The 20925-nt window shown below is 40.1% G+C and overlaps 1 protein-coding gene across 1 annotated transcript in view; it reads left to right on the top strand.

Moving 5' to 3' along the window:
* Positions 1-20925, top strand: part of syt3 (synaptotagmin III) — a 202155-nt gene that overhangs the window by 50825 nt on the left and 130405 nt on the right. Inside the window, exon 2 of the mRNA XM_072443799.1 lies at positions 20483-20846. Within this exon, the coding sequence (XP_072299900.1) occupies positions 20699-20846 (148 nt within the window). The 5' untranslated portion in view covers positions 20483-20698. The remainder of the gene's footprint in view (positions 1-20482; positions 20847-20925) is intronic.

The raw sequence follows: 20925 nt of genomic DNA, 5'->3' as shown, positions 1-20925 counted from the left end.
CTAACACTGTAGAACATGAACACTGTGGAACATGAACACTGTGGAACATTAACACTGTGGAGCATTAACACTGTAGAACATGAACACTTTGGAACATGAACACAGTGGAACATGAACACTGTGGAACATGAACACTGTGGAACATTAACACTGTAGAACATGAACACTGGAACATGAACACTGTGGAGCATTAACACTGTAGAACATGAACACTGTGGAACATGAACACTGTGGAACATGAACACTTTAGAACATGAACACTTTAGAACATAAACACTGATGAACATGAACACTGTGGAACATGAACACTGCGAAACATGAACACTGTAGAACATGAACACTGTGGAAATGAACACTGTGGAACATGAACACCGTAGAACATGTACACTGTAGAACATGAACACTCTGGAACATTAACATTGTAGAACATGAACACTGTAGAACATGAACACTGTGGAACATGAACACTGCGGAACATGAACACTGTAGAACATGAACACTGTAGAACATGAACACTGTGGAACATGAACACTGTAGAACATGAACACTGTGGAACATGAACACTGTGGAAAATGAACACTGTGGAACATGAAAACTGTGGAACATTAACACTGTACAACATGAACACTGTGGAACATGAACACTCTGGAACATTAACACTGTGGAACATTAACACTGTACAAAATGAACACTGTGGAACATGGACACAGTGGAACATGAACACTGTGGAACATGAACACTGTGGAACATGAACACTGTGGAACATGAACACAGTGGAACATGAACACTGTAGAACATGAACACTTTGGAAAATGAACACTTTAGGAACATGAACACTCTGGAACATTAACACTGTGGAACATTAACACTGTAGAACATTAACACTGTAGAACAATAACACTGTGGAACATGAACACTTTAGAACATGAACACTGTGGAACATGAACACTAGAACATGAACACTGTGGAACATTAACAATGTGGAGCATTAACACTGTAGAACATGAACACTGTGGAACATTAACACTGTAGAACTTGAACACTGTGGAACATTAACACTGTGGAAAATGAACACTGTGGCACATGAAAACTGTGGAACATCAACACTGTACAACATGAACACTGTGGAACATGAACACAGTGGAACATGAACACTCTGGAACATTAACACTGTGGAACATTAACACTGTACAAAATGAACACTGTGGAACATGAACACTGTGGAACATGAACACTGTGGAACATGAACACAGTGGAACATGAACACTGTAGAACATGAACACTGTGGAAAATGAACACTTTAGGAACATGAACACTCTGGAACATTAACACTGTGGAACATTAACACTGTAGAACATTAACACTGTAGAACAATAACACTGTGGAACATGAACACTTTAGAACATTGACACTGTGGAACATGAACACTAGAACATGAACACTGTGGAACATTAACAATGTGGAGCATTAACACTGTAGAACATGAACACTGTGGAACATTAACACTGTAGAACTTGAACACTGTTGAACATTAACACTTTGGAGCATTAACACTGTGGAACATGAACACTGTGGAACATGAACACTGTAGAACATGAACACTGTGGAACATGAACACAGTGGAACATTAACACTGTAGAACATTAACACTGTAGAACATGAACACTGTGGAACATGAACACTGTGGAACATTAACACTGTGGAGCATTAACACTGTAGAACATGAACACTTTGGAACATGAACACAGTGGAACATGAACACTGTGGAACATGAACACTGTAGAACATGAACACTGTGGAACATTAACACTTTAGAACATGAACACTGTGGAACATGAACACTGTGGAGCATTAACACTGTAGAACATGAACACTGTGGAACATGAACACTGTGGAACATGAACACTTTAGAACATGAACACTTTAGAACATAAACACTGATGAACATGAACACTGTAGAACATTAACACAGTGGAACATGAACACTTTAGAACATGAATACTGTGGAACATGAACACTGTGGAACATGAACACAGTGGAGCATTAACACTGTAGAACATTAACACTGTAGAACATGAACACTGTGGAAAATGAACACTGTAGAACATGAACACTGTAGAACATGAACACTGGAACATGAACACTGTGGAAAATGAACACTGTAGAACATGAACACTGTAGAACATGAACACTGTAGAACATGAACACTGTGGAAAATGAACACTGTGGAACATGAACACTGTGGAACATGAAAACTGTGTAACATTAACACTGTACAACATGAACACTGTAGAACATAAACACTGTGGAACATGAACACAGTGGAATATGAACACTGGAACATTAACACTGTGGAACATTAACACTGTACAACATGAACACTGTGGAACATGAACACAGTGGAACATGAACACTGTGGAACATTAACACTGTGGAACATTAACACAGTGGAACATGAACACTGTGGAACATGAACACTGTAGAACATGAACACTGTGGAACATGAACACTTTAGGAACATGAACACTCTGGAACATTAACACTGTGGAACATTAACACTGTAGAACATTAACACTGTAGAACAATACCACTGTGGAACATGAACACTTTAGAACATGAACACTGTGGAACATGAACACTAGAACATGAACACTGTGGAACATTAACAATGTGGAGCATTAACACTGTAGAACATGAACACTGTGGAACATGAACACTGTGGAACATTAACACTGTGGAACATGAACACTGTTGAACATGAACACTGTAGAACATGAACACTGTAGAACATTAACACTGTACAACATGAACACTGTGGCACATGAACACAGTGGAACATGAACACTGTGGAACATGAACACTGTGGAACATTAACACTATGGAACTTGAACACTGTGGAACATTAACACTTTAGAACATGAACACTGTGGAACACGAACACTAGAACATGAACACTGTGGAACATTAACAATGTGGATCATTAACACTGTAGAACATGAACACTGTAGAACGTGAACACTGTGTAACATGAACACTGTAGAACATTAACACTGTAGAACATTAACACTGTAGAACATTAACACTGTAGAACATGAACACTGTGGAACATGAACACTGTGGAACATGAACACAGTGGAACATTAACACTGTAGAACATTAACACTGTAGAACGTGAACACTGTGTAACATGAACACTGTAGAACATTAACACTGTAGAACATTAACACTGTAGAACATGAACACTGTGGAACATGAACACTGTGGAACATGAACACAGTGGAACATGAAGACTGTGGAACATGTACACTGTGGAACATGAACACAGTGGAACATGAACACTGTAGAACATGAACACTGTGGAACATTAACACTGTGGAGCATTAACACTGTAGAACATGAACACTGTGGAACATGAACACAGTGGAACATGAACACTGTGGAACATGAATACTGTGGAACATTAACACTGTAGAACATGAACACTGTGGAACATGAACACTGTGGAGCATTAACACTGTAGAACATGAACACTGTGGAACATGAACACTGTGGAACATGAACACTTTAGAACATGAACACTTTAGAACACAAAAACTTATGAACATGAACACTGTAGAACATTAACACTGTGGAACATGAACACTTTAGAACATGAACACTGTGGAACATGAACACTGTGGAACATGAACACATTGGAACATTAACACTGTAGAACATTAACACTGTAGAACATGAACACTGTGGAACATGAACAATGTAAAACATGAACACTGTAGAACATGAACACTGTAGAACATTAACACTGTGGAACATGAACACTGTGGAACATGAACACTGTAGAACATGAACACTGTAAAACATGAACACTGTGGAACATGAACACTGTAGAACATGAACACTTTAGGAACATGAACACTCTGGAACATTAACACTGTGGAACATTAACACTGTAGAACATTAACACTGTAGAACAATAACACTGTGGAACATGAACACTTTAGAACATGAACACTGTGGAACATGAACACTGTGGAGCATTAACACTGTAGAACATGAACACTGTGGAACATGAACACTGTAGAACATGAACACTGTGGAACATGAACACAGTGGAACATGAACACTGTGGAACACGAACACTAGAACATGAACACTGTGGAACATTAACAATGTGGAGCATTAACACTGTAGAACATGAACACTGTGGAACATTAACACTGTAGAACATGAACACTGTGGAACTTTAACACTGTGGAACATTAACACAGTAGAACATTAACACTGTAGAACAATAACACTGTAAAACATGAACACTGTGGAACATGAACACTGTGGAACATTAACACTGTGGAACATGAACACAGTGGAACATTAACACTGTAGAACATTAACACTGTAGAACATTAACACTGTAGAACATGAACACTGTGTAACATGAACACTGTAGAACAATAACACTGTAGAACATTAACACTGTAGAACATGAACACTGTGGAACATGAACACTGTGGAACATGAACACAGTGGAACATGAAGACTGTGGAACATGTACACTGTGGAACATGAACACAGTGGAACATGAACACTGTAGAACATGAACACTGTGGAACATTAACACTGTGGAGCATTAACACTGTAGAACATGAACACTGTGGAACATGAACACAGTGGAACATGAACACTGTGGAACATGAATACTGTGGAACATTAACACTGTAGAACATGAACATTGTGGAACATGAACACTGTGGAGCATTAACACTGTAGAACATGAACACTGTGGAACATGAACACTGTGGAACATGAACACTTTAGAACATGAACACTTTAGAACACGAACACAGTGGAACTTGAACACTGTAGAACATGAACACTTTGGAAAATGAACACTTTAGGAACATGAACACTCTGGAACATTAACACTGTGGAACATTAACACTGTAGAACATTAACACTGTAGAACAATAACACTGTGGAACATGAACACTTTAGAACATGAACACTGTGGAACATGAACACTAGAACATGAACACTGTGGAACATTAACAATGTGGAGCATTAACACTGTAGAACATGAACACTGTGGAACATTAACACTGTAGAACTTGAACAATGTGGAACATTAACACTGTGGAAAATGAACACTGTGGCACATGAAAACTGTGGAACATCAACACTGTACAACATGAACACTGTGGAACATGAACACAGTGGAACATGAACACTCTGGAACATTAACACTGTGGAACATTAACACTGTACAAAATGAACACTGTGGAACATGAACACTGTGGAACATGAACACTGTGGAACATGAACACAGTGGAACATGAACACTGTAGAACATGAACACTGTGGAAAATGAACACTTTAGGAACATGAACACTCTGGAACATTAACACTGTGGAACATTAACACTGTAGAACATTAACACTGTAGAACAATAACACTGTGGAACATGAACACTTTAGAACATGAACACTGTGGAACATGAACACTAGAACATGAACACTGTGGAACATTAACAATGTGGAGCATTAACACTGTAGAACATGAACACTGTGGAACATTAACACTGTAGAACTTGAACACTGTTGAACATTAACACTTTGGAGCATTAACACTGTGGAACATGAACACTGTGGAACATGAACACTGTAGAACATGAACACTGTGGAACATGAACACAGTGGAACATTAACACTGTAGAACATTAACACTGTAGAACATGAACACTGTGGAACATGAACACTGTGGAACATTAACACTGTGGAGCATTAACACTGTAGAACATGAACACTTTGGAACATGAACACAGTGGAACATGAACACTGTGGAACATGAACACTGTAGAACATGAACACTGTGGAACATTAACACTTTAGAACATGAACACTGTGGAACATGAACACTGTGGAGCATTAACACTGTAGAACATGAACACTGTGGAACATGAACACTGTGGAACATGAACACTTTAGAACATGAACACTTTAGAACATAAACACTGATGAACATGAACACTGTAGAACATTAACACAGTGGAACATGAACACTTTAGAACATGAACACTGTGGAACATGAACACTGTGGAACATGAACACAGTGGAGCATTAACACTGTAGAACATTAACACTGTAGAACATGAACACTGTGGAAAATGAACACTGTAGAACATGAACACTGTAGAACATGAACACTGGAACATGAACACTGTGGAAAATGAACACTGTAGAACATGAACACTGTAGAACATGAACACTGTAGAACATGAACACTGTGGAAAATGAACACTGTGGAACATGAACACTGTGGAACATGAAAACTGTGTAACATTAACACTGTACAACATGAACACTGTAGAACATAAACACTGTGGAACATGAACACAGTGGAATATGAACACTGGAACATTAACACTGTGGAACATTAACACTGTACAACATGAACACTGTGGAACATGAACACAGTGGAACATGAACACTGTGGAACATTAACACTGTGGAACATTAACACAGTGGAACATGAACACTGTGGAACATGAACACTGTAGAACATGAACACTGTGGAACATGAACACTTTAGGAACATGAACACTCTGGAACATTAACACTGTGGAACATTAACACTGTAGAACATTAACACTGTAGAACAATACCACTGTGGAACATGAACACTTTAGAACATGAACACTGTGGAACATGAACACTAGAACATGAAAACTGTGGAACATTAACAATGTGGAGCATTAACACTGTAGAACATGAACACTGTGGAACATGAACACTGTGGAACATTAACACTGTGGAACATGAACACTGTTGAACATGAACACTGTAGAACATGAACACTGTAGAACATTAACACTGTACAACATGAACACTGTGGCACATGAACACAGTGGAACATGAACACTGTGGAACATGAACACTGTGGAACATTAACACTATGGAACTTGAACACTGTGGAACATTAACACTTTAGAACATGAACACTGTGGAACACGAACACTAGAACATGAACACTGTGGAACATTAACAATGTGGATCATTAACACTGTAGAACATGAACACTGTAGAACGTGAACACTGTGTAACATGAACACTGTAGAACATTAACACTGTAGAACATTAACACTGTAGAACATTAACACTGTAGAACATGAACACTGTGGAACATGAACACTGTGGAACATGAACACAGTGGAACATTAACACTGTAGAACATTAACACTGTAGAACGTGAACACTGTGTAACATGAACACTGTAGAACATTAACACTGTAGAACATTAACACTGTAGAACATGAACACTGTGGAACATGAACACTGTGGAACATGAACACAGTGGAACGTGAAGACTGTGGAACATGTACACTGTGGAACATGAACACAGTGGAACATGAACACTGTAGAACATGAACACTGTGGAACATTAACACTGTGGAGCATTAACACTGTAGAACATGAACACTGTGGAACATGAACACAGTGGAACATGAACACTGTGGAACATGAATACTGTGGAACATTAACACTGTAGAACATGAACACTGTGGAACATGAACACTGTGGAGCATTAACACTGTAGAACATGAACACTGTGGAACATGAACACTGTGGAACATGAACACTTTAGAACATGAACACTTTAGAACACAAAAACTTATGAACATGAACACTGTAGAACATTAACACTGTGGAACATGAACACTGTGGAACATGAACACTGTGGAACATGAACACATTGGAACATGAAGACTGTGGAACATGTACACTGTGGAACATGAACACAGTGGAACATGAACACTGTAGAACATGAACACTGTGGAACATGAACACTTTAGGAACATGAACACTCTGGAACATTAACACTGTGGAACATTAACACTGTAGAACATTAACACTGTAGAACAATACCACTGTGGAACATGAACACTTTAGAACATGAACACTGTGGAACATGAACACTAGAACATGAACACTGTGGAACATTAACAATGTGGAGCATTAACACTGTAGAACATGAACACTGTGGAACATGAACACTGTGGAACATTAACACTGTGGAACATGAACACTGTTGAACATGAACACTGTAGAACATGAACACTGTAGAACATTAACACTGTACAACATGAACACTGTGGCACATGAACACAGTGGAACATGAACACTGTGGAACATGAACACTGTGGAACATTAACACTATGGAACTTGAACACTGTGGAACATTAACACTTTAGAACATGAACACTGTGGAACACGAACACTAGAACATGAACACTGTGGAACATTAACAATGTGGATCATTAACACTGTAGAACATGAACACTGTAGAACGTGAACACTGTGTAACATGAACACTGTAGAACATTAACACTGTAGAACATTAACACTGTAGAACATTAACACTGTAGAACATGAACACTGTGGAACATGAACACTGTGGAACATGAACACAGTGGAACATTAACACTGTAGAACATTAACACTGTAGAACGTGAACACTGTGTAACATGAACACTGTAGAACATTAACACTGTAGAACATTAACACTGTAGAACATGAACACTGTGGAACATGAACACTGTGGAACATGAACACATTGGAACATGAAGACTGTGGAACATGTACACTGTGGAACATGAACACAGTGGAACATGAACACTGTAGAACATGAACACTGTGGAACATTAACACTGTGGAGCATTAACACTGTAGAACATGAACACTGTGGAACATGAACACAGTGGAACATGAACACTGTGGAACATGAATACTGTGGAACATTAACACTGTAGAACATGAACACTGTGGAACATGAACACTGTGGAGCATTAACACTGTAGAACATGAACACTGTGGAACATGAACACTGTGGAACATGAACACTTTAGAACATGAACACTTTAGAACACAAAAACTTATGAACATGAACACTGTAGAACATTAACACTGTGGAACATGAACACTTTAGAACATGAACACTGTGGAACATGAACACTGTGGAACATGAACACATTGGAACATTAACACTGTAGAACATTAACACTGTAGAACATGAACACTGTGGAACATGAACAATGTAAAACATGAACACTGTAGAACATGAACACTGTAGAACATTAACACTGTGGAACATGAACACTGTGGAACATGAATACTGTAGAACATGAACACTGTAGAACATGAACACTGTGGAACATGAACACTGTAGAACATGAACACTTTAGGAACATGAACACTCTGGAACATTAACACTGTGGAACATTAACACTGTAGAACATTAACACTGTAGAACAATAACACTGTGGAACATGAACACTTTAGAACATGAACACTGTGGAACATGAACACTGTGGAGCATTAACACTGTAGAACATGAACACTGTGGAACATGAACACTGTAGAACATGAACACTGTGGAACATGAACACAGTGGAACATGAACACTGTGGAACACGAACACTAGAACATGAACACTGTGGAACATTAACAATACGGAGCATTAACACTGTAGAACATGAACACTGTGGAACATTAACACTGTAGAACATGAACACTGTGGAACATTAACACTGTGGAACATTAACACAGTAGAACATTAACACTGTAGAACAATAACACTGTAAAACATGAACACTGTGGAACATGAACACTGTGGAACATTAACACTGTGGAACATGAACACAGTGGAACATTAACACTGTAGAACATTAACACTGTAGAACATTAACACTGTAGAACATGAACACTGTGGAACATGAACACTGTAGAACATTAACACTGTGGAGCATTAACACTGTAGAACATCAACACTGTGGAACATGAACACAGTGGAACATGAACACTGTGGAACATGAATACTGTGGAACATTAACACTGTAGAACATGAACATTGTGGAACATGAACACTGTGGAGCATTAACACTGTAGAACATGAACACTGTGGAACATGAACACTGTGGAACATGAACACTTTAGAACATGAACACTTTAGAACACAAAAACTTATGAACATGAACACTGTAGAACATTAACACTGTGGAACATGAACACTTTAGAACATGAACACTGTGGAACATGAACACTGTGGAACATGAACACATTGGAACATTAACACTGTAGAACATTAACACTGTAGAACATGAACACTGTGGAACATGAACAATGTAAAACATGAACACTGTAGAACATGAACACTGTGGAACATGAACACTGTAGAACATGAACACTTTAGGAACATGAACACTCTGGAACATTAACACTGTGGAACATTAACACTGTAGAACATTAACACTGTAGAACAATAACACTGTGGAACATGAACACTGTAGAACATGAACACTGTGGAACATGAACACTGTAGAACATGAACACTGTGGAACATGAACACAGTGGAACATGAACACTGTGGAACACGAACACTAGAACATGAACACTGTGGAACATTAACAATGTGGAGCATTAACACTGTAGAACATGAACACTGTGGAACATTAACACTGTAGAACATGAACACTGTGGAACATTAACACTGTGGAACATTAACACAGTAGAACATTAACACTGTAGAACATGAACACTGTGGAACACGAACACTAGAACATGAACACTGTGGAACATTAACAATGTGGAGCATTAACACTGTAAAACATGAACACTGTGGAACATGAACACTGTGGAACATTAACACTGTGGAACATGAACACAGTGGAACATTAACACTGTAGAACATTAACACTGTAGAACATTAACACTGTAGAACATGAACACTGTGTAACATGAACACTGTAGAACAATAACACTGTAGAACATTAACACTGTAGAACATGAACACTGTGGAACATGAACACTGTGTAACATGAACACTGTAGAACAATAACACTGTAGAACATTAACACTGTAGAACATGAACAATGTGGAACATGAACACTGTGGAACATGAACACAGTGGAACATGAAGACTGTGGAACATGTACACTGTGGAACATGAACACAGTGGAACATGAACACTGTAGAACATGAACACTGTGGAACATTAACACTGTGGAGCATTAACACTGTAGAACATCAACACTGTGGAACATGAACACAGTGGAACATGAACACTGTGGAACATGAATACTGTGGAACATTAACACTGTAGAACATGAACATTGTGGAACATGAACACTGTGGAGCATTAACACTGTAGAACATGAACACTGTGGAACATGAACACTGTGGAACATGAACACTTTAGAACATGAACACTTTAGAACATAAACACTGATGAACATGAACACCGTACAACATTAACACTGTGGAACATGAACACTTTAGAACATGAACACTGTGGAACATGAACACTGTGGAACATGAACACATTGGAACATTAACACTGTAGAACATTAACACTGTAGAACATGAACACTGTGGAACATGAACACTGTAGAACATGAACACTGTGGAACATGAACACAGTGGAACATTAACACTGTAGAACATTAACACTGTAGAACATTAACACTGTAGAACATGAACACTGTGTAACATGAACACTGTAGAACAATAACACTGTAGAACATTAACACTGTAGAACATGAACACTGTAGAACATCAACACTGTGGAACATGAACACTGTGGAACATTAACACTGTAGAACATGAACACTGTGGAACATGAACACTGTAGAACATGAACACTGTAGAACATGAACACTGTGGAACATGAACACTGTAGAACATGAACACTGTGGAACATGAAAACTGTAGAACATTAACACTGTGGAACATGAACACTGTAGAACATGAACACTGTAGAACATTAACACTGTGGAACATGAACACTGTAGAACATTAACACTGTGGAACATGAACACTGTGGAACATGAACACTGTGGAACATGAACACAGTGGAACATGAACACTGTGGAACATGAATACTGTGGAACATTAACACTGTAGAACATGAACACTGTGGAACATGAACACTGTGGAGCATTAACACTGTAGAACATGAACACTGTGGAACATGAACACTGTGGAACATGAACACTTTAGAACATGAACACTTTAGAACACAAAAACTTATGAACATGAACACTGTAGAACATTAACACTGTGGAACATGAACACTTTAGAACATGAACACTGTGGAACATGAACACTGTGGAACATGAACACATTGGAACATTAACACTGTAGAACATTAACACTGTAGAACATGAACACTGTGGAACATGAACAATGTAAAACATGAACACTGTAGAACATGAACACTGTAGAACATTAACACTGTGGAACATGAACACTGTGGAACATGAATACTGTAGAACATGAACACTGTAGAACATGAACACTGTGGAACATGAACACTGTAGAACATGAACACTTTAGGAACATGAACACTCTGGAACATTAACACTGTGGAACATTAACACTGTAGAACATTAACACTGTAGAACAATAACACTGTGGAACATGAACACTTTAGAACATGAACACCGTGGAACATGAACACTGTGGAGCATTAACACTGTAGAACATGAACACTGTGGAACATGAACACTGTAGAACATGAACACTGTGGAACATGAACACAGTGGAACATGAACACTGTGGAACACGAACACTAGAACATGAACACTGTGGAACATTAACAATGTGGAGCATTAACACTGTAGAACATGAACACTGTGGAACATTAACACTGTAGAACATGAACACTGTGGAACATTAACACTGTGGAACATTAACACAGTAGAACATTAACACTGTAGAACAATAACACTGTAAAACATGAACACTGTGGAACATGAACACTGTGGAACATTAACACTGTGGAACATGAACACAGTGGAACATTAACACTGTAGAACATTAACACTGTAGAACATGAACACTGTGTAACATGAACACTGTAGAACAATAACACTGTAGAACATTAACACTGTAGAACATGAACACTGTGGAACATGAACACTGTGTAACATGAACACTGTAGAACAATAACACTGTAGAACATTAACACTGTAGAACATGAACACTGTGGAACATGAACACTGTGGAACATGAACACAGTGGAACATGAAGACTGTGGAACATGTACACTGTGGAACATGAACACAGTGGAACATGAACACTGTAGAACATGAACACTGTGGAACATTAACACTGTGGAGCATTAACACTGTAGAACATCAACACTGTGGAACATGAACACAGTGGAACATGAACACTGTGGAACATGAATACTGTGGAACATTAACACTGTAGAACATGAACATTGTGGAACATGAACACTGTGGAGCATTAACACTGTAGAACATGAACACTGTGGAACATGAACACTGTGGAACATGAACACTTTAGAACATGAACACTTTAGAACATAAACACTGATGAACATGAACACTGTACAACATTAACACTGTGGAACATGAACACTTTAGAACATGAACACTGTGGAACATGAACACTGTGGAACATGAACACATTGGAACATTAACACTGTAGAACATTAACACTGTAGAACATGAACACTGTGGAACATGAACACTGTAGAACATGAACACTGTGGAACATGAACACAGTGGAACATTAACACTGTAGAACATTAACACTGTAGAACATTAACACTGTAGAACATGAACACTGTGTAACATGAACACTGTAGAACAATAACACTGTAGAACATTAACACTGTAGAACATGAACACTGTAGAACATTAACACTGTGGAACATGAACACTGTGGAACATTAACACTGTAGAACATGAACACTGTGGAACATGAACACTGTAGAACATGAACACTGTAGAACATGAACACTGTGGAACATGAACACTGTAGAACATGAACACTGTGGAACATGAAAACTGTAGAACATTAACACTGTGGAACATGAACACTGTAGAACATGAACACTGTAGAACATTAACACTGTGGAACATGAACACTGTAGAACATTAACACTGTGGAACATGAACACTGTGGAACATGAACACCGTAGAACATGAACACTGTAGAACATTAACACTGTAGAACATGAACACAGTGGAACATGAACACAGTGGAACATGAACACTGTAGAACATGAACACTGTGGAACATTAACACTGTGGAGCATTAACACTGTAGAACATCAACACTGTGGAACATGAACACAGTGGAACATGAACACTGTGGAACATGAATACTGTGGAACATTAACACTGTAGAACATGAACATTGTCGAACATGAACACTGTGGAGCATTAACACTGTAGAACATGAACACTGTGGAACATGAACACTGTGGAACATGAACACTTTAGAACATGAACACTTTAGAACATAAACACTGATGAACATGAACACTGTACAACATTAACACTGTGGAACATGAACACTTTAGAACATGAACACTGTGGAACATGAACACTGTGGAACATGAACACATTGGAACATTAACACTGTAGAACATTAACACTGTAGAACATGAACACTGTAGAACATTAACACTGTGGAACATGAACACTGTGGAACATTAACACTGTAGAACATGAACACTGTGGAACATGAACACTGTAGAACATGAACACTGTAGAACATGAACACTGTGGAACATGAACACTGTAGAACATGAACACTGTGGAACATGAACACTGTAGAACATTAACACTGTAGAACATGAACACTGTAGAACATGAACACTGTAGAACATGAACACTGTGGAACATGAACACTTTGGAACATTAACACTGTAGAACATGAACACTGTGGAACATGAACACTGTAGAACATGAACACTGTGGAACATGAACACCGTAGAACATGAAAACTGTAGAACATTAACACTGTGGAACATGAACACTGTAGAACATGAACACTGTAGAACATTAACACTGTAGAACATTAACACTGTGGAACATGAACACTGTAGAACATTAACACTGTGGAACATGAACACTGTGGAACATGAACACCGTAGAACATGAACACCGTAGAACATTAACACTGTGGAACATGAACACTGTAGAACATTAACACTGTGGAACATGAACACTGTGGAACATGAACACTGTAGAACATGAACACTGTAGAACATGAACACTGTAGAACATGAACACTGTGGAACATGAACACTGTAGAACATGAACACTGTAGAACATGAACACTGTAGAACATGAACACTGTAGAACATGAACACTGTGGAACATGAACACCGTAGAACATTCCAGGCAAAGCAATATCTATAAAAGCTACAAATATCATCTGAAGTAACTGCAGTATATTTGTATTTTCACTGAATGTTTTAGTACTTCACCTGTGGATGCGATTGTTGCTTGTTGTTACTTATTGTCACATTAAAAATCAAACCAACCCGGGGCCCTATGTAAAAAGAGCCCCCCCTAGTGCTATTTCTGTAGTCACATCATCACACAGATGGAAAAACAAAATGCGAGTCAGGCCCAATCTGAGAAATGTGATTCATATTCCCTGTGAAAAGATAAAGCCCAGTCCCACTGAAACTAGTCTGAAACTTGCTGTGCTAAATGTCAGATCCTTATGTAACAAATCTCTCTTAATTAATAATTTTATTTATTCTTATAATCTTGATTTTATGTTTTTAACCGAAACATGGCTTGACAAAAACACAGGAAATGTAGTTCTGATAGAATCTGCTCCACCCAACTTTAAGTTTGAATCTGAAACACGAGAAAACAAAAAAGGGGGTGGAGTCTGTGCTGTCTTTAGAGATGAAATAATTACCCGCAGGTTGTCTTTTGGGGTGTTTTCATCATTTGAGTATGTATCCTTTAAAATGGAGCTAAAACGGTCTCCATCCATTCTCTTCATTGTTTTATACAAGCCTCCCCAGCACTGCCAAAGTTTTATTGATGATTTTACTGAGATGCTTTCAGTCATATGCACAGACTTTGATGGTTTGGTCATTACAGGTGATTTCAACGTGCATGTTGATAATATTTGTGACAGAAACGCTAAAGAGCTTGATGCTGTCCTTGAAACCTTCAGTCTTACTCAGCATGTGAGAGGCCCCACCCACAGCAAAGGACACACTCTAGATCTCATAATTACAAAGGGGGTAAATATTTCAAATGTTAATGTGATCGATGTTGCTCTGTCTGATCATTTCTGTGTCTTCTTTGACCTGTCTGTTTCTCCCAAACCTCCGGTTGGTCCTGCAGTTGTTCAGCGGAGACACATAAGTGATGGCACAGGTGCACTGTTTATGGAAATGATAAACTTCGAAAATGTCTCATGTTCTAATGTAAATGATTTGTTGAACTCTGTTACATCTAGTGTTTTGAATGTTCTGGACACCATCGCCCCTATAAAGGCTAAAATGGTTAAAAATAAGCAGAAGGCGCCGTGGAGAAATGATGATTCGGTCAGGGCACAGAAAAGGGAGTGCCGCAGGGCCGAACGGAAATGGCGCAAGTCAAAGCTCCAGGTTCAAAAAGAGATTTACAAAGAAAAGCTGAACATGTACAACCTAATCTTATGTAGAACTAGGGAAAGATATTTTTCTGAAATAATTGGAAGCTGCAGTAACAACTCGCGTGTCCTGTTTGCCACAGTAAACAGATTAACAAACCCTCCAGCTCAGCTGCCGTTAGAACTCATTTCCACATCCAAGTGTAATGAGTTTGCATTATTCTTTAATGACAAAGTTCAGGGCATTAAAAATGCTATAAATCCCACAATGCAAAAAATTACCCTAAAACCACCAAGACACTTAGAGCTAACTCACTTTGCACCAGTAACTGACAAAACTGTCCATGAGATCATCACCAGTCTGAGTTCATCTACATGCTGCCTTGATGTGTTACCCACCAGATTTCTAAAGTCTGTGCTGAACAGTTTGTTAGCACCACTCACTCACATAGTTAACTTGTCGCTTCAATCTGGAACATTCCCAATGTCTTTGAAAACTGCGGTCATAAAGCCTCTCCTAAAGAAGAGCAGTCTTGATGCCGCAGTACTGAGTCATTACCGGCCCATCTCTAATCTGCCATTTTGGGGCAAAGTCCTTGAAAAGGTTGTTTACCAACAGCTCACAGATTTCCTCTTAATAAACAACTCATTTGATGTTTTTCAGTCAGGTTTTAGACCTCATCACAGCACTGAGACTGCTCTTGTCAAGGTGACAAATGACATCCGCCTGAACACTGACACGGGCAAAGCCTCAGTCTTAATTCTGTTAGATCTGAGTGCTGCTTTTGACACTGTCGATCATGGGATCCTCTTACAGAGACTAGAGGACTGGGTGGGCATCACTGGCACTGCCCTAAACTGGTTAAGGTCCTATCTGGAAGACAGGAAGTACTTTGTTGAAATTGGTAGCTGTGTCTCAGACCACATGACCCTGACCTGTGGAGTGCCCCAAGGGTCAGTCCTGGGTCCCCTTCTGTTCAACCTCTACATGCTGCCGTTAGGTCAGTTGATACGCAGTGAAAATGTGTCCTATCACAATTATGCAGACGACACTCAGATCTATGTTTCACTATCGGCAGGTGACTATGGACCAGTAGATTCACTCTGTCACTGCATCCAACAGATCAGTTTGTGGATGCAAAACAACTTTCTCCAGCTGAACTCAGACAAGACTGAAATAATCGTTTTTGGCCCACAGAAACAAAGAGAAAGTGTTAGCGGTCACCTCCAGAGTCTCGCTCTAAAACCTACAAACCAAATTAGAAATCTGGGGGTAATAATGGACTCAGACTTGAACTTTAATAGCCACGTCAAATCAATAACATCAGCAGCTTTTTACCATCTAAAAAACATTGCCAAAATCAAAAATATAGTGTCAAAACCAGATTTAGAGAGACTTATCCATGCGTTTGTCTCCAGTAGATTAGACTGTAACGGCCGCTCACTGGTCTCTCCAAACGAGCTGTAAAACAGCTGCAGTTCATCCAGAACGCTGCTGCTCGGGTCCTGACTAGAACCAGGAAGTATGATCACATTAGTCCTGTTCTCAGGTCTCTGCACTGGCTCCCTGTGGCTCAGAGAATAGACTTTAAAGCAGCTCTGCTTGTGTACAAGTCTCTCCATGGCCTAGCACCAAAGTACATCTTGGATATGTTAGTGCCATATGAACCATCTCGGACTCTGAGGACCTCAGGGACCGGCCTCTTGCTGGTGCCAGAGTCAGGACAAAACATGGGGAATCTGCGTTTCAGTTTTATGCAGCTAAAATCTGGAACATTCTTCCTGAAGATGTGAGACAGGTTCTACTTTGACAATGTTCAAATCTAAGCTAAAAACAGTTTTGTTTAGCTGCGCATATGACTGAAAGGATTTTTTCTTTGCACTCTTCTCTTTTGTTTGTGATTTTATTAGTTTAGAAAATCAGTTGGATTGATCATTTTTAATTTAGTTAATTTTATTGTATTTCTGTTTCTGTAATTTCTTTGTGATTTGAATGCATTTTTCCTGCTGTGAAGCACTTTGAATTGCCTTGTGTATGAAATGTGCTCTACAAATAAACTTGCCTTGCCTTGTGTTGGATTCCTTCTTCTCGTTTGTTCTTGTTGTTTACCTGTTTTTTTACCTGGTTGTTTACCTGGTGTTTCTGTCGTGCAGAGAGGCCTTCAGAGTAACGAGCCGTGTTTGTGAATGGGACACCGTGCAGCTGTTGTTGCTGTGGTAACGACTCTTCACTGGTGAAATGAAAACAGAAGCGGATGTTGTGTTGGAGTCTGGCAGAGTGGTTATCCTCCTCTTCCTCTCTTCCTCCTCTTCCTCCTCCTCTTCCTCTCTTCCTCCTCTTCCTCCTCTTCCTCTGTCAGGAAAAGAGATGATTCATTATTGGCTCAAATAGACTTGAGAATGTCCTTTTGACCTGTGTCCAGTCCACACCAGGGTCAGAGGTGGTCAGCGGTGGTCAGAGGTGGTCACTGGTGGTCAGAGCTGGTCAGAGCTGGTCAGAGGTGGTCAGGGCTGGTCAGAGGTGGTCAGAGGTGGTCAGGGCTGGTCACAGGTGGTCAGAGCTGGTCAGAGGTGGTCAGGGCTGGTCAGAGGTGGTCAGAGGTGGTCAGGGCTGGTCACAGGTGGTCAGAGCTGGTCAGAGGTGGTCAGAGGTGGTCAGGGCTGGTCAGAGGTGGTCAGAGGTGGTCAGGGCTGGTCACAGGTGGTCAGAGCTGGTCAGAGGTGGTCAGGGCTGGTCAGAGGTGGTCAGAGGTGGTCAGGGCTGGTCACAGGTGGTCAGAGCTGGTCAGAGGTGGTCAGAGGTGGTCAGGGCTACATACTACTACATATTACTACATAACATTACCTATTATTTCCTTTTCTTGAGATATTGTCAGTAGGATAATGCAAAAAATTAAAAAAAAAACAATACAAATCTCTGGAGGTGAGAGAAAACTGTACCAGGAAATGTAGAATATCACAATCATTGTTTTGGAGATCTGGAGTATGTCGTCTATAATTAAACTGCTCTAAAATGACCTAAAAAGAAGGGCCTAAAGTACTCCTCCTGTTTAAGGTGATCGTTCTGCTCGTGTGTGGTTCAGAGGCAAATGTTGCACGTTCTGGCCATCCTTCTGAAGACACACGAGCCTGACCACAGCCTGACCACACGCTGGACTTCCTGGTTACTTCCGCTCTCTAAAGGAGCCGTGTTCAGAGCCCTGAGGGACGCCAGCTGCCGTGACTGAGCACAGCACATGCCAGGCCTTTTACTGAGCGCTGATGCATTAGGACCCGCCCACTCCTTTGGCTTCTGGGTTTGTGTTTAATGGAGGACGTGACCGTTCTGCCAAAATCCTCATTTGTGCACTTTATGTCCTTGTGCCAACGCTGCCAGATCCTCTTTTGTATCAGGAGGTTTTTTTAATTGGAGATGTTTATTTTTGGGCTTCAAACCAACGTTTCACTTTGTAGCAGAACACGGCGTTTCAGGCGTGTGTGTTTTACCACAGTGTGTGTGTGTGTGTGTGTGTCTGTGTCTCTCTGTGTGTGTGTATGTGTGTGTGTGTGTGTGTGTCTGTGTCTCTCTGTGTGTGTGTATGTGTGTGTGTGTGTGTGTGTCTGTGTCTCTCTGTGTGTGTGTATGTGTGTGTGTGTGTGTGTGTGTGTGTCTGTGTGTCTGTGTCTCTGTGTGTGTGTTTTTGTGTGTGTGTTTGTTTGTGTGTGTGTGTGTGTGAGTGTGAGTGTGTGTGAGTGTGTGTGTGTGTGTGTGTGTGTGTGGCCCTCTGCTGGACGCTTATGGATCTGACAATAACATAACACGTCAACAAATACCACATACAGTAGATACTATTACCATTTTGTGTTAATTACAGTTTCTGGTCTAAAATACTGTTTGTCTCATTGTCTCTCGAGCATCAAGTCTTAGGATCCACACTGAGCCACACTTTGAACTCATGTGTGTCATATATTATAAATTACATTGATTCGATCGCCACAAACATAACAAACATGTTAGAACAGATATAATAAATATAATGATGTGTTAAAAGTCACACTCTTTTGCGTCCCTCCAGGCGATAGCGGGGCGTGTCCATCCTTCTGGTCTCTGTGATCCAGACCACGCCCTCTTCCTGGCCCAGCCCCGCCCCCTTCCTCTGAACCCCCCACAAAAAGTGGAAGGACCCGGGCTCCGCTTCCTCCCTGAGCGCCGTCCAACCGCAGAGGAGGGCGAAGAGGCGGGCTGCGCTGTCATTGGTCGGCTGCGGTGAGAGTGCGATGCTGATTGGAGGATGTCGGGCGACTGGGATGAAGACCTGTGCAAGAAGGCGCTGGTTCTGGTGGAAGAGCTGTGCTTCAACTCGCCGCGCGGCTACAGCCAGAGCGAGCGCTGCCAGGAGTTCAGTTACCTCCTGAGGGGCCGCAACCAGATCGACACAGGTCAGGAGCCGTGTGCAATACCCGTATGCAATACATGTGTGCAATACCTGGAGTCACGTGTAACATTCTAACACGTGTA

This window comes from Eucyclogobius newberryi, unplaced genomic scaffold, assembly GCF_026437365.1.
Source record: "Eucyclogobius newberryi isolate DKJ021-1_F unplaced genomic scaffold, fEucNew1.0.hap1 SCAF_13, whole genome shotgun sequence".
Classification (NCBI taxonomy): domain Eukaryota; kingdom Metazoa; phylum Chordata; class Actinopteri; order Gobiiformes; family Gobiidae; genus Eucyclogobius; species Eucyclogobius newberryi.
The sequence above is the reverse complement of the archived record's forward strand: the minus strand, read 5'-3'. Positions and strand labels throughout refer to the sequence as shown.